General features: G+C 48.6%; 4 protein-coding genes across 4 annotated transcripts; all 4 read left to right on the top strand.

The window, feature by feature from the left end:
* Positions 1–356: 356 nt before the first annotated feature.
* On the top strand, positions 357–2,470 carry BGW36DRAFT_385098 (oligopeptide transporter). Its single transcript, XM_046216879.1, has 7 exons — positions 357–597; positions 660–840; positions 892–1,040; positions 1,119–1,227; positions 1,289–1,428; positions 1,487–1,673; positions 1,729–2,470. The coding sequence occupies exons 1-7, from the start codon at positions 438–440 to the stop codon at positions 2,360–2,362; spliced, it is 1,560 nt and encodes a 519-aa protein (XP_046068616.1). The 5' UTR covers positions 357–437; the 3' UTR covers positions 2,363–2,470.
* A 126-nt stretch (positions 2,471–2,596) lies between these two features.
* Positions 2,597–3,524, top strand: BGW36DRAFT_301567 (putative oxidoreductase; the record flags this gene model as incomplete). The annotated part of the gene is made up of 2 exons (XM_046211702.1): positions 2,597–2,907; positions 2,966–3,524. 2 exons carry the CDS (start codon positions 2,597–2,599, stop codon positions 3,522–3,524), a joined length of 870 nt encoding a protein of 289 aa, XP_046068615.1.
* Positions 3,525–5,220: 1,696 nt separating this feature from the next.
* Positions 5,221–7,321, top strand: BGW36DRAFT_362290 (uncharacterized protein; the record flags this gene model as incomplete). Its single annotated transcript, XM_046214360.1, has 3 exons — positions 5,221–5,490; positions 5,548–5,842; positions 5,898–7,321. 3 exons carry the CDS (start codon positions 5,221–5,223, stop codon positions 7,319–7,321), a joined length of 1,989 nt encoding a protein of 662 aa, XP_046068614.1.
* A 3,745-nt stretch (positions 7,322–11,066) lies between these two features.
* BGW36DRAFT_362289 (putative forkhead transcription factor Fkh1/2) lies at positions 11,067–13,320 on the top strand (the record flags this gene model as incomplete). Its single annotated transcript, XM_046214359.1, has 3 exons — positions 11,067–11,180; positions 11,268–13,195; positions 13,251–13,320. The coding sequence occupies 3 exons, from the start codon at positions 11,067–11,069 to the stop codon at positions 13,318–13,320; spliced, it is 2,112 nt and encodes a 703-aa protein (XP_046068613.1).
* Positions 13,321–13,597: the final 277 nt, after the last annotated feature.

Here is a 13,597-nt window from a genome sequence, read left to right as displayed (position 1 = left end):
CCAGAGATGGATATCATCAATTCACCGGGGTTTATCCCTATCCATACAGACCCAGTCACGTCATCGAGCCAGGCGATGGAATCATGCAGCATTAGCTGCATTAGCTGCATTCAACTCACTACGAGTGTCTCCGCCAGATGAATTCATACGCACAAAAGTGTAAGTTGGATGGGGCTTCTGGGGATTTTGAGACATAACAAAATTCCGTGTCCTAGAGCTAATTGGTTACAAGTATATGTGTTGACGGCTAGATCCGACATATATATTGTCAGACTATTTAACCTAGCTAGGAAATTAATCACGCGACATATGGCTAAGAGCCACACATGTTTCAAATACTCTCATGAACTTGAGAAATTCTTGTTAGGCCTTGCGAGAAATCTGGTCTTCCGCTCTATAACCCAGCCCACCATACATATGTACCTACTTAAGACGAAATGAATACCCAGCCAATAGAATTTGAGAAACGGGATGCCACTGAGGACGAAGTCGAAAGCTTACCGCATGTCGTTGACTCCCTGCCATTTGTCGTCTGGATTGCTCTGGTAGCCGGTGGCGCAGAAAGGTTTACGTTCTATGCTGTCACAACGCCTTGGCGTAAGTTGCGAGTCTCTTCGACTGTTCAAACACGAGAACAACTAAACACTGATTATTTATAGAGAACTACATGCAGTATGATCAGAATAGCATTGCAGTCCCCGGTGCTTTAGGGCTTGGCCAAGCAACCGCCTCAAACCTCTCTAGTGCCTTTTACGCTTTTACATTCTTGATCTCTGTGCCATTCGCTATTCTGTCAGATGCCTGGTTGGGACGTTATAAAACGTTATGTATTTGCTTTTTGTAGGCCTCCTGTTTAGTTTTTTATCGCTAGCTGAACTGAACTGTCGATAGTCTTAATTTTTGCGGCTGCTTGGTGCTTTGTGTTACTTCGCTTCCTGCTGTAACAGAACATTCGATCAAACTTTTCGGACTGGCACTTGCAATGGTCCTTCTGGGGCTTGGAACAGGAGGGGTTAAAGCGACTATAACTCCATTTATAGGTGAGCCTGTCCTTGACCATCGCGATATGTGATAAATTCTTGTTCAGCAGTCGATTGGGCTAACCATCTATTGTATAGGAGACCAATATCCAACTATGAATCCGCAGCTGGTCACCACAAAAACCGGTGAGCGAGTCATCGCGGATCGAATGTTAACCCTTCAATATATATATAATGTTTTCTATTGGTGAGGAATGTTCATAATTCGCCAAGACCTGCATCAAGCTTACCTTCATGTTCATTGTAAGGTTTACCAGCATTGCAACTCTATCTCTAATTGCCTCGACGTATTTAGAGAAAGACGTTGGATTCTGGGCCGCTTACCTTCTGCCTCTGTGTTCAGTCTGGATTATAGTTCCTCTATTATTCTTCTGGTACAAACCGTTAGGTATGAAAAAAACACCCAGTTCCCGTCATTCGCCGGAGATGCTAATTATCGATCAAAGTGAAGCTACCACCACAGGGAAACGTTCTGTCCCAGGCATCAAAAGTCATCATGTGCTCAGCTCGAGAAGGATTTCGACTAGACGCAGCAAAACCCGCGTATCAAGCAGAAAAGTACAGAAGGGAAGTTGAATGGGACGACTTGTTCGTTTCGGAGATTAGAAGGGGGCTTAATGCCTGTAAGGTCATGTTCGTTCGTCCTAGCTCATACTTCAAATTCATCGCTTACCAAATCCTAACCTAGGGCCTGCTTCGTGCCATACCACCTGTGCAACAACCAAAGCGTTAATAATCTAATCACCCAAGCCGGACAGATGCGACTAGACGGCGTCCCCAACGATACCATCAAAGCCTTGAATCCTGTTGTCTGCGTTCTACTCGGTCCCGTAATGCAAAAACTTCTCTATCCGACGCTCCGCAAGCTCGACATCCCATTTCGGCCAATTGCTCGTATGGCGTGGGCATTCATAACGATGAGCGCATCCATGGCGTTTGCAGCGGGGATACAAAAGCTAATCTATACACGAGGCCCGTGTTATGAGCATCCGCTTGCTTGTCAAGCCTCAAACGGTGGCAGCGTACCCAACGACATCAGTGTGTGGGTGCAAACACCCGTGTACTTCCTGCTCGCATTCGCGGAGATCTTGGGCTTTACGACTCTGTCCGAGTATAGCTATTCTGAGGCACCCAAGAATATGCGTACTTTGGTGCAGGCATTGGGACAAGTCAGCTCGGGCGTTGGATCAGCATTGGGTATGGCTGTGTCGCCGCTGTCGGATGATCCCAAGGTTATGTATTTGTACACGGGTTTGGCGACGGTGATGGCTGTCTGTGCGTCGATTTTCTGGTTGGTGTTTAGAAAATACGACCGGAACTGAACAACTATAGGAGCTTTCGCCATAGAATCTTTGTTCCATAGGTAGTTATCAATTCAAGAGACAAATTCACGGTTTATCAATCTGTAAAGCAGTTCTAGACAGACAGTCAGAGGAGCGTAGTTACTACAGTAGTATGGTTGGTTGGTGGAGACTCCGCAACGGAAGGCGGCGGCCCACCGCACCTTCCTGTATGTACCTCGACGGCCTCTGCAGAAGCTGGACGCTGGCGAGACCATGCCGGCCATTCCTCATTTTTCTTCGCTTCTTTACTGGGCATTCTACCTGGTCCCGGTCTATCTATTCATAATTGTCCCGGGTCTTCGCGCTCTCTTTCCACACCAAACCCCAGGCCCGTTACTGCAAGATGACTTCTACGACGACGAATTTACTGGCGGGCTAGAGTCTGTGGCGGACGACACAGAGTATGCGGCGCTCAGCTGCCCCGAGGACCCTTACCGCGTACACATATTTTCTCGCACGCCGTTGATTGTATATATTGAAAATTTCCTGAGCGAATCCGAGACAAATCACCTGCTGGATGTGAGGTTCGTGGATGTAAACCAAGTGCGGAGAATCGAGACTAATCTCCGGGAACAACTGTAGTGAAGGCAAATACAAGCCGTCGAGCATATACAACGGCGATTCCGAACGAGTTGATTTTTCTGTGCGCCGTTCCGACCGCGCTCTACTCGACCGCGACAATGTCGTGCGGTGCTTGGAAGAACGAGCCCGGTCGTTCCAGGGCTGGCGGCCCTATCTACATATCGAGCAGATGTGGACGCAAAGATACAACGTCTCGGGTCACTATCGACACCATTTCGATTGGTCGGGGTCTGGCGGCGCGGGCGACCGCGTGAGCACGTTCATGGTATACTTGCAAATGAATGGTACGGGCGGAGGGACGAATTTCCCTCGCTTACGGAGGCCTAGGGGTGCAGAATGGTGTCGGTTCATCGAATGCGATGACGTTACTGGCAAGAATAGTCCAGATCGCCTCAAAGGTATCACGTTCAAACCAATCGAGGGGAATGCCATCTTTTGGGAGAATCTCCGCGCGGACGGCTCTGGGTACCTGGAGACTTGGCATGCGGCGTTACCAGTGTTGTCTGGGACCAAGGTGGGAATGAATATATGGAGTTGGAACCAGCCGCCGAGTCGGTAGTTTCTGCTCTACCAGTATAAACGTGGGGTGAGCGGCCCTCGAATTGTGATTTAAGCCAGTTTGATAGAAAGTAGATGGAATACTAGTGTACATATCGACCAGAATAAGCTGTCGTCATGCTACGTGCACATCTGCTGCATCTACCAGGAACACTCATATTATAAATATGCGCTTGCATGTAGAATCCACCAACAGTTCTCCAGTCCGACCCTCCTGGACCTGTGCTGGTACTAGTATTACGCCGTCAGCAAGACACGGTCGCCACATATTCCCCCAAAGAATGATAATTCCTGTCCGCTGCCAAGCATCGATCTTTTGCTTGGCCGCTGGCGGGCCAAGAAATTCCAAGGAGGAGAAGAGTGAGATCCAACACTGCCCCTTCAGCCGTCAGCATGTCGCAACAAACTTTATTATTTTGGGATATTCAATACTGAGTGATTGCGATGATGCACGAGGCTTGCTTGTATGGGCCCTGGCGAGATATTATTGGCTGGCCGGCGCCGGAGTGCTATTTACGGTTATCCGACTGGCTAGCAGCCATCCATGAATACATATCACATGGAGTTGACAAACGACTAATTATTAATTACTCCATGGGCGAACAAGCCGAAGCCATTCGATGCTAGTATCATCGCACATCTCTACACTCACATAGCATATGTTTGAATATAGTAGCATGTTGTAAGGTTTTCTACCTTTAATCTGCGTTTATGCCAAATAACGTCCGACTAAAAATGTATCAGTCTACGTAAGCACACTCAGTAATTTGCCAAGCAATGGTAACGCCACGCTAGTCTGGCCAGGGCCCCTGCAATGCAACCCGTATACAGCATTATATTCATTCACGGCCATTGCCAGTGCTCTTATAATACTGTTGACTGCGGAAATAATCATAATCATAAATCCATTTATTACAAGGACTATTCTCATAATCATAATTACTTGCACAGTAATGAATGTTCAGTACGGAACGGCTACACAATTCTGCCGAGCAGCCCCATCCCCCACCTGCTTATTGGCTCGGTGTGGCCTGGGCTTTTCTTGGCGCTCGCTAGTTTCTGCGTAGTCAGCAGGTCCTATCTCCTGATTGGCCCTCAGCGGCTAGCGCCAAGGAATGACTGTCTTGGCCAGCGAGCCCTTGTCAACTCCGCCCTGGGCTTTCTGGGCTTTCTGGGCTTTCTCGGCTTTCCTCCCCCCTCCCTCCCATGCTTCTTCATACTACCGAGTTGCTGTTGATGTGTTAGCCAATTCCATAATAAGCTCACATACTGCCTGTTGTCCACTTACCCACTCCCTCCTTCCCTCCCTCCTCCTTCCTGTCTTCTCCCAAACCGCGGCTTCTATTCTTTCTCTACTCTACACTCTCTGCTTTCGTTCTCGCCTGTCGTGAGAAGAATATATCCAGAGCATAGTCGCCAGGCGAAACAAGTCTGCGTGATTTTGGCTGGCAGCGTCCAGTCTAACCCCCGACGTTACGCGACTATTGTTTGACATTATTTGACCGGCGCCCCTCTCCATTCTTTCGGCCTCCTTTCATTCTCCCTGTTCTTTCTACCTCGAGTATCCCTAGGGTCGCCGTGCTCGAAAGATCAGAACCAGGCGTCGTTTTTTGTTCGTCTGTGTTTTTATTGATATCTTGTCTTGCTTTGCCTTGGCTTTCTCCCGCTGAATACCAAGACTCACGTGGCTTGGCAGCATGGCCGACGCAACACCCGCGACTTCGGCTCCTCAGGCCACCACCTCCCCTGCTGCTGCTATTCCGTCGCAGTCGCCATACCCAACCACATCGCAGAGCTCTGATTCGACGCCATCGACGACTGCATCCGCTGCCCAGGCCCAGGCTCAAGCCGCCGCCGCTGTGGCCGTGGTCGGCAACCAGAATGGCACAAACGGCAGCACCGGCGAGGAGTTCCCTTGTATGTGGCAGGGCTGCAGTGAAAGGTGTACCAACCCTGAAGCACTTTATGTAAGTTCTCCAAGCTCATGTCTCGTCGCGCGCACAGTGTACTGACGAGCGCAACAGGAACACGTCTGTGAGAGACATGTTGGTCGCAAGTCGACCAACAATTTGAATTTAACTTGTCAATGGGGAAACTGTCGCACGACAACTGTCAAGCGCGACCATATCACCTCACACATCAGAGTGCATGTTCCCTTGAAGCCGCATAAGTGCGACCTCTGTGGCAAGGCCTTTAAGCGACCCCAGGATCTGAAGAAGCACGTCAAAACTCACGCAGATGACTCGGTGCTTATCCGCTCCCCGGGGCCTGACTCGAGAGGCCAGGATGCTCCCTTTGGCATAGTCAGTAATCCGAAAGGTCAGTGACGGAGCAATCAAAATGTCCCCTCTTCGAGGAGCTAACTATTGGATAGGATTTCCTGCTGGCGGTCATTACTTCGAGCAATCGCTAAACCCAGTTCATGCCGCTCCAGGCTATCATCAGCCTCCTCAGTACTATCAAGGACAACCGCACCCACAACCTAACCCAGCTTACGGAAATGTGTACTACACTCTTAATCAAGGCGATAACCCATCGGCTTATGACTCGCGCAAGCGCATTTTCGAGTCAGTGAACGATTTCTTCGGCGATACCAAACGCAGGCAGTTCGATCCTACCTCATACGCAGCTATTGGACAACGCCTAGGTGGTTTGCAAGGATTGCAGCTACCTATGAGTACTGGCCCTACCCCCGAGTTTCACGGAATGCATGGAGCGGTCGGCGTAGCTCATGGCGGTTACGGCCCAGCTTTGGCTGCTCCTGCCTACCATTTACCCCCAATGTCCAATGCACGCACCAAGAATGATCTGATCGAGTTGGACCGCATGCTCGATACCATCCACACTACAGTTTATGAGAACGACGATCATGTCGCGGCTGCAGGCATTGCTCAACCTGGTGCTACATACGTACCCCGAGCAAACTACGGAACTACACACCAATCACCGCCTGTACAACTCCCGTCGAGCCACGCAGTGGCAGCAACTACCCATACATCGAATGCCTCTATCATCGCCGCAAGCTCTCCAGGAAATACCCCCGCTTTGACACCTTCTAGCACTGTATCCTACGCTTCAGGACACTCGCCGAGCTCGTATTCACAGCGTGTCACGCCGCCACAAGAAATGGCCATGTACCCGCGCCTGCCATCAACAAGCGCTCATGATATGGCCTCAAACTACGTGACCTCAGCCAATGCTGCTACCCCTTCCACCCTGGGCAACAACGTTGACTATAACGACCGTCGACGCTGGACCGGTGGTGTCCTAGAACGCAGCCGCCCTGACGATTACCAAAAGATATCGGAGCTTGACGGAGTGGATGATCGCGAGCGCACTCCAACCGGAAAGGCCCACCCTGAAGAGGCCAAAGAAAACCAGAAGTTCCACAATAGCCTCATCGACCCTGCATTACAGCAGGAGACTTCTTCTCCCAATGCGGAAACCGCGAAGCGGACTGCACAGGCTGCTACCGATGCTGCTAAGAAATCAGAGGAGGAGTGGCTAGAGAACGTCAGAATCCTCGAACAACTGCGTGCTTATGTTAAGGACCGTCTCACTCGTGGAGATTACGAGAGTGGAGATCATGCTGAGGCTAGTGAGAACCAGCGTCCTGCGTCCGAAGCGCGGTCAGACCAGATGGAGGGTATCGAACACACATCTGCAGAAGAGACTGCCAAATCTGCCGAGAGCTTGATCAAGTCAGCAGGTATAAACAATACGACTGAAGAACAAGCGAATGGCTTGTATCCGGTACTAAAGGAAGTCGAGGATGACGGGGACTCGAAAATGGAGTAAATTTGCTTCGATGTCGATTATTGGAATTCATTTTTTCTCTGGCACCCTTTCCTAGGACATTATATGACCTGTTCAATCATTTTTCTTTATTTGCTCCTCTTCTTCACCTTGTCTTTTCATTATCTTGGTTCACTCGGAGCTTTAGGGTGGTTTGTTTATATGTAAAGCCTTTGTTTCCTCTTGGAAACTTTCAGAATCGCAAACTCAACGCATAACTTTGACAACTTCTTATTTCCATATTCCCTTACTTCGTGTTTTCTATTTCAAAGTACCCACCTCTGGGCACGAGACCGTTGCGTTTGTTTGGTTCATGTTGACGAATCCAATTCACACAACATTTTTCTGATCAGTGAAGAAAATTGGATACTTTGCATCCTTGCATTGCTCCTGATAGACACCGTAAATGTACTACAGCAGAATAACAAATGTTTGTATATAGCACCATAAAGTCTGGTGCATAAGGTAAAATTTCCCTCTACATACTGATACTAATAATATTTGAGCTTTTGGCATTGTCTTGGCGGGGTCTTGAGAAGTCTATTTTCGATTTAGCATAAATCGGTGTAAATGCAGATGAAACGCAGAGAAAACTAATACTACTAGTACATATCTAATATTCTATCAGCGTACATGTACTACATCGGCTAATAAATGTAGGGTTGTAGATCGATACGCAGTGCCGAGATTAGGTTGACGGTAAGCGGGGTCAGTGCGAGATCTAATGCAGAGATAGCCTTGTAGGGCAGATTGGAAGACTTATGATCTACTTATAGAATGGATCTGCATATACTAGACTAACGACTAAGTGTAATCTACGTGGTGAGATCTATATGCACCGGTCTGTCATGTCCTGATGGTGGTTTTCATCATAACCCTGAAAGAGGGCAAGTTCTCTGTGAGAAAAAGATTGATATAAACATTTGAAGTGAAATTGAGGCTATCTGGTGCCGTATATTGTCTTCTTGGCATGTGTAGTTTATTGAGTTGGTTTCAATTTTCTTATTCTGATTAGTGCCAGTTGTGAGGCTGGTGGTTGAAGATATGTCATTGTGACTGTTAGAAGATTTAAAGGTCTACATATGTGTATTATAAAAACACTCAATTCACAGTCCTGTCATCAACTGATAGATATAGCAATAAATACTACTTTCAAGCCTTCGAGGACTTCACTTCCACATTCAATATTTTGGACCAAAAGGCCAAGGTTGACGAAAAATGAAGCTACCCTCGGTTACCTTCCCTGCCCTCTTTTTCGTCTTATAACATGTCATTGCTGGACCAGTGGGCTACGGCATTTGCCAGGCTGGCTGTGCAAGTATTGCAATGGCCTACTATGGAGCAGCAGATTTAACTTGGGGTGCTACCTTAGGCGCTACTGCACCGGTGTCGGTGGTTGCGTACAATACAGCTTATTGTGCTGCTGTCTTGCTGACTCCGACACCCTGATGGTGAGGTAGGGAGGCTGTTCTTTTTGTTTGGGGGTATAACATCATATGGCGCTATGGCTTACGGGAGTATGCGCTAAGCTTTATAGTATTGGAAAGCAAGCTTATAGTTTGGGGAGGAGGGGTGGGGAAGGAGTGGAGTGCCAGTATGGAAATTCTAGTAGTGGGAAAAGAATTTTAATGATGCATGCCTTGGGGCATTACGTGATGAGATTGAGAGTTTTATGTAAAATCATAGACGAGGAAAAATACCACCATTTAAGATATTAATCAGGCTTTCTAATGATTGGTATAAATCAAAGCTTGGATAATTCTTGAACATGTACTTGTTTTGATGGTATAACGCAATCTGAGGAAAAGAGTAGTCTAGCTCTAAACCTTCTGCTGTCAACCTCAAATAGCGCCGTTACGACCAACGAAATGAACAGCTTAGATCATACAAGTGAATTAATAAAGAAACCACTTCTGATCCATGTGGGGGTTCATGAACAGGAAAGATACGATCCACAGGAGGTAGTGTGTAAGATTCATGAGACTCGTTAACCACAAATCTCTGCTAGTCCACCATGTCTCGAGATGGTGCGTACTGAAAGCTTGAGTCGCGTCGAGAATTATTTTGAACAAGCTCAACTGTATCATCGTGGTTGTCTAGCCTATGGAAGGAATTTTCACTTCTAGTCTTTGGGTATGCTCCCGTTGAAGGGTTAACACTATTCGGCGAGGATTTTTAAATGATTTCGCGCCAGATAAACTTTATAAGTGGTTGATAGGCGATTAGACACGCGGTAATCTGATACATTCCAGTTTCGATTTCAAACCAGAAGCGGATCACGGTTGCAGACCAGGTTGCATCCTTCACAGCATTCGTATTGGAGACGTCATATATAGTGATTATGCAAGCAACCAGAGCACTGTAGACATTTCATTGAATTAATGAATAAAGGATAATATCAATCTAAGCAAAGGAGATGTTAACTAGTATAAACACTGAATAGGGTTAACAAATCACGTGGAGTAGGCGTTCCCGCCTTGTTGCCTGAGGCATAAATTCACGTGCTCCACCGGGACCTTGAAGGTATACTTCGAAGATAGAACTCGTCTTGCTAACTCGAAATCGCAAGTTCTGTAAAAAGCGATCAAATATTGCTGAGGGCCAGAAGATGCAACATCATGAACAAGCAGATGCAACTTGGTACTATGTAATGTACAGGGCATAGACTTCCATATCGGAACTAGATTAATGGAGGAAGGTCGATGAAACCACAATAAACAATTCAAGAAGAGCAAAAGATAATTCATAACTATCAATTAACACATGTAACATAAAGCAAGTCCGTTCTGTAAACGTCCTCCTCCGCAGTCGACAGCCCCGGCCGTTTCCGGCGATGCCAAACAAGTCGGCCCCAAAACGGAAGATGAAGCAGGACGAGTCGATGTTCTCGTCCATCTGCGACTGTGTAGGCTCTCCGGAAAAGGTCGAGTTGGAAACAAACAGTAAGAAGTGGTACCCCTTCCTCCCTTGGCCGGAATAGTTTTCGTATATAACGACCGACTCACAGCTAAATCGCTTTCCCTTCCTCGATTTTTTCTTCTTCTTTTTCTCCTTCCTCTTTCTTCTTTTGGCAAAGGAAAGCGGCGTGGAGATTCGACTGGCATTGGCTGAACCAGAAAGTGCGGCTGGCCACCGTTCCAAAGGACCGGGAACACAAATCAAGTAGCGTGTGGTGGTGGCGAGAACTGCGCCAGAAGGAAGAAAAATACATCACCTCGCCGCCTATCATCACTGGCTCGATAAGCACTGGGGCTTGTCACGGTACTTGCAATCGGTGTTGGTTGTGGTTTTCCGTCTTTCTCTTGGCCTCTGGTTCCCATTCCTTCTTTAGCATCTTATCTTCGCTTCTCGAGCAATAAGGTGAGTGCATTCTGTGTTTGTTTGGTGTGCGTCATAGTGCGTGCCATCCTGGGGAGATTATAAGGGAAAAAAATTTAAAAAAATAGTGACTAGCGACTGATGAGGCACGCTGATTGATGATTGATGGTTGATTAGTACAAGGAAACACCTAGTACTTACACTTGACGCACGTCGATCTGTTCCCGCCGCCCGCAAACGCTCGCCGAGTTCCCACATCATCACAAACAACAACGCCAACCTCCAGATTCAACGACGAGTAGCCCCGTCCAGCACACAGATCAATTGCTGGCGTGTCAGAAAATATACAGTATACACTATCGCGCTGCAGGACGACAGCACAACGCCTCGCCTTTCATCGCCAGCCTGTGGTGGGCCGGCCGACAACAACATGCCGCTCTCCAGCAGGCGTCGCACGCGCCGCAACGATGTTCGCCTACAAGAAACATCCGACGCGGAGGCCCCGGATTCTTCTCCCAGCCGTCCGGCTAGCAAGAAGCGCAAGGTCAGTTGCTCTACCCCTTTCCTCGCTTTCCACACCTTTCTTCCCAGCCGGTGGCGGCTTTTGCTGACGCGATGCGGACTCGCATAGGTTGAGTCAAGACCGCCTTCAGGCCAAGTTCACACTCCAGAACCTACTAATGCTGACGATGCCGACCGCTCGTCGCCGGATAATGATCTATCGGCAAATCAGGATCTAGTCGAGACCGTCATTGCGTCGCTGAATGTTGCGAGGGAGGAGGTCAACGTGGTGCGTGATCATTCCAATACCAGAGCCGAGAATAAGCAGTCGATCCGGGCATATGCAAAAATCGCCGGCCGTGACTGGACCTACTACGTCAAAAGCCTACATGTCAACATTGGACGCCCTCCAGATCGGGACCAGAAACTCGACGAACAGTCCAGTCCGGTCACAATCGCCGCCCGTGCACTACCAGAGGTGCATGTAGACCTGGGCCCAAGTAAATTTGTGTCGAGGCTACATGCCGAGGTATTTTTCGATGGCGAAGAGTCTGCTGCATGGCGCATTCGGGTCAACGGTCGCAACGGAGTACGAGTCAACAATACGATGTTGAAAAGAGGATCGGACGGGGTGTTGAAGTGTGGTGACATTATTGAAATCGCCAACACTCAAATGATGTTCGTCACGCCGGGCGACAAAGCCACCATTCATCCCACATTTGTTGATCGTGCTCAACGGATTGCTGCCGGCGAAGAAGTGCCCTGGGACGCCTCGCACCATGCTCACCCCTCCCAGGATGCCCAAGCTGGTCGTCAGAACGAGAATACCGCCCACACGATAGCTACTTCCGGTGCTTCGACAGGGAAACCATCGCTGGCACCTGCACCCCAATTCCTGAAGCGCCAGGTTACTCCTCCTCCACGGTCTCCCGACACCGCCGGTGGACATACCGCCAAGCAATCCCCATTGTATAATCGTGGTATGATGATGGAAAGCACCGAAGAAATCGACTACAGCCAAGATTCTGCCAAAGATCTCAAGCCACCGTACAGCTACGCCACCATGATCGCGCAGGCCATCTTTTCAAGCGAGGAGGAGAAGCTTACATTGAACAGCATTTATCAGTGGATAATGGAAAAATACGCCTTTTACCGCCATTCTCAGAGTGGCTGGCAAAACTCGATTCGACACAATTTATCGCTCAATAAAGCATTTCAAAAGGTTCCACGGAGGACGGACGAACCAGGAAAGGGCATGAAGTGGATGATTGCAATGGAATATCGCCAAGAATATTGGAAGAAGCAACTTCGAAAGGGCAATAACTCATCGGCACCATCTTCACCAGCTACTAAAGAACCTTCCTCATCTCGCGGTACAAATGGACAGGCTGGTTCTAGTTACGAAGGCATATTCTCTGCCACCAAAACCTCCCCCCAAGCGCCATCACCTGGGTTTAGCTCATTCTCGGTAGCCCCTGTTGAAGCTTACACTCCGGAGAGGGGCTCAAAGCTCGGACGATCAGCACCTGACCTTCCACGCAGTGGTAATGCCGATTATGAAGAGCCTTCTCCTCTTCCGACGCGAACACGCCACAACGGGGTCGCAGCAAACCGTGCCTATGGTCTTTCTGACAATGCGGCCGGTTCGCCTCCCGTCTTGTCTTCGTCGTACTATGATGAGGGACCATCGTCGATGATCACCCCAGCTCCACAGCGACAGCAGCCTCGTCTGCCACCTCCCAGCACTGCACAAATACCTTCCAAGTTCATGCCCATGAGCTCCCCGGCGCAATTCTGGAAGTTTGCTGATATCGGGAGCACACCGGCGCGGCCGGTACCCGATATGAGCCCGTTGAAAGCAGGTGTTGGGGCGTTGGGTGATGGGTTGATGCCGAGCAGCAGTCCTCCTCCAGCGAACCTTGGAAGTCCTAGCAAGCCCGGTATATTGAGCGGAAGGACACTCGCACCAATCAAGAGGGAGGAAGAGCACGATATTCAGCCCGCTCGAGCAGGTCCAGATGAGGATGAGGAGGAAGACGAAGGATTTGATTTGGCTCGGTGAGTTTCGACTGCTCTTTTCCATATATTATTCAATTTCTAACATTCTATTTAGGGGCTTTCAACCAATCGGATCTTATCATCGACAAATCAACAATTCGGCGCGAGCAAGCGCTACATCTTGAACCTAAGCATACACAAACATTTCACAAACTGGGGGTATAAATTCGATTTTGGGAGTAAATACGGAGTTCAGAAGTAGGTACTTTATTGCATCGTGTTACAATGGAGGTATATTGCTTTTTTGCGGATTGTCTGGGCACGGTGTATAAGGGTATGGTGTATTATTCTTTTACCTCATCTCATAATGAGGTATGTATCGCTTGGACGGTGTTTGTGTGGGTTTTATGGCCTGTTGGGCTTTTATCTGCATGTACATGGTGTTTTTCTGTCGCTTTTTCC

The sequence above is a fragment of the Talaromyces proteolyticus genome (assembly GCF_021365285.1).
Source record: "Talaromyces proteolyticus strain PMI_201 chromosome Unknown BGW36scaffold_10, whole genome shotgun sequence".
NCBI lineage: Eukaryota > Fungi > Ascomycota > Eurotiomycetes > Eurotiales > Trichocomaceae > Talaromyces > Talaromyces proteolyticus.
The sequence above is the reverse complement of the archived record's forward strand: the minus strand, read 5'-3'. Positions and strand labels throughout refer to the sequence as shown.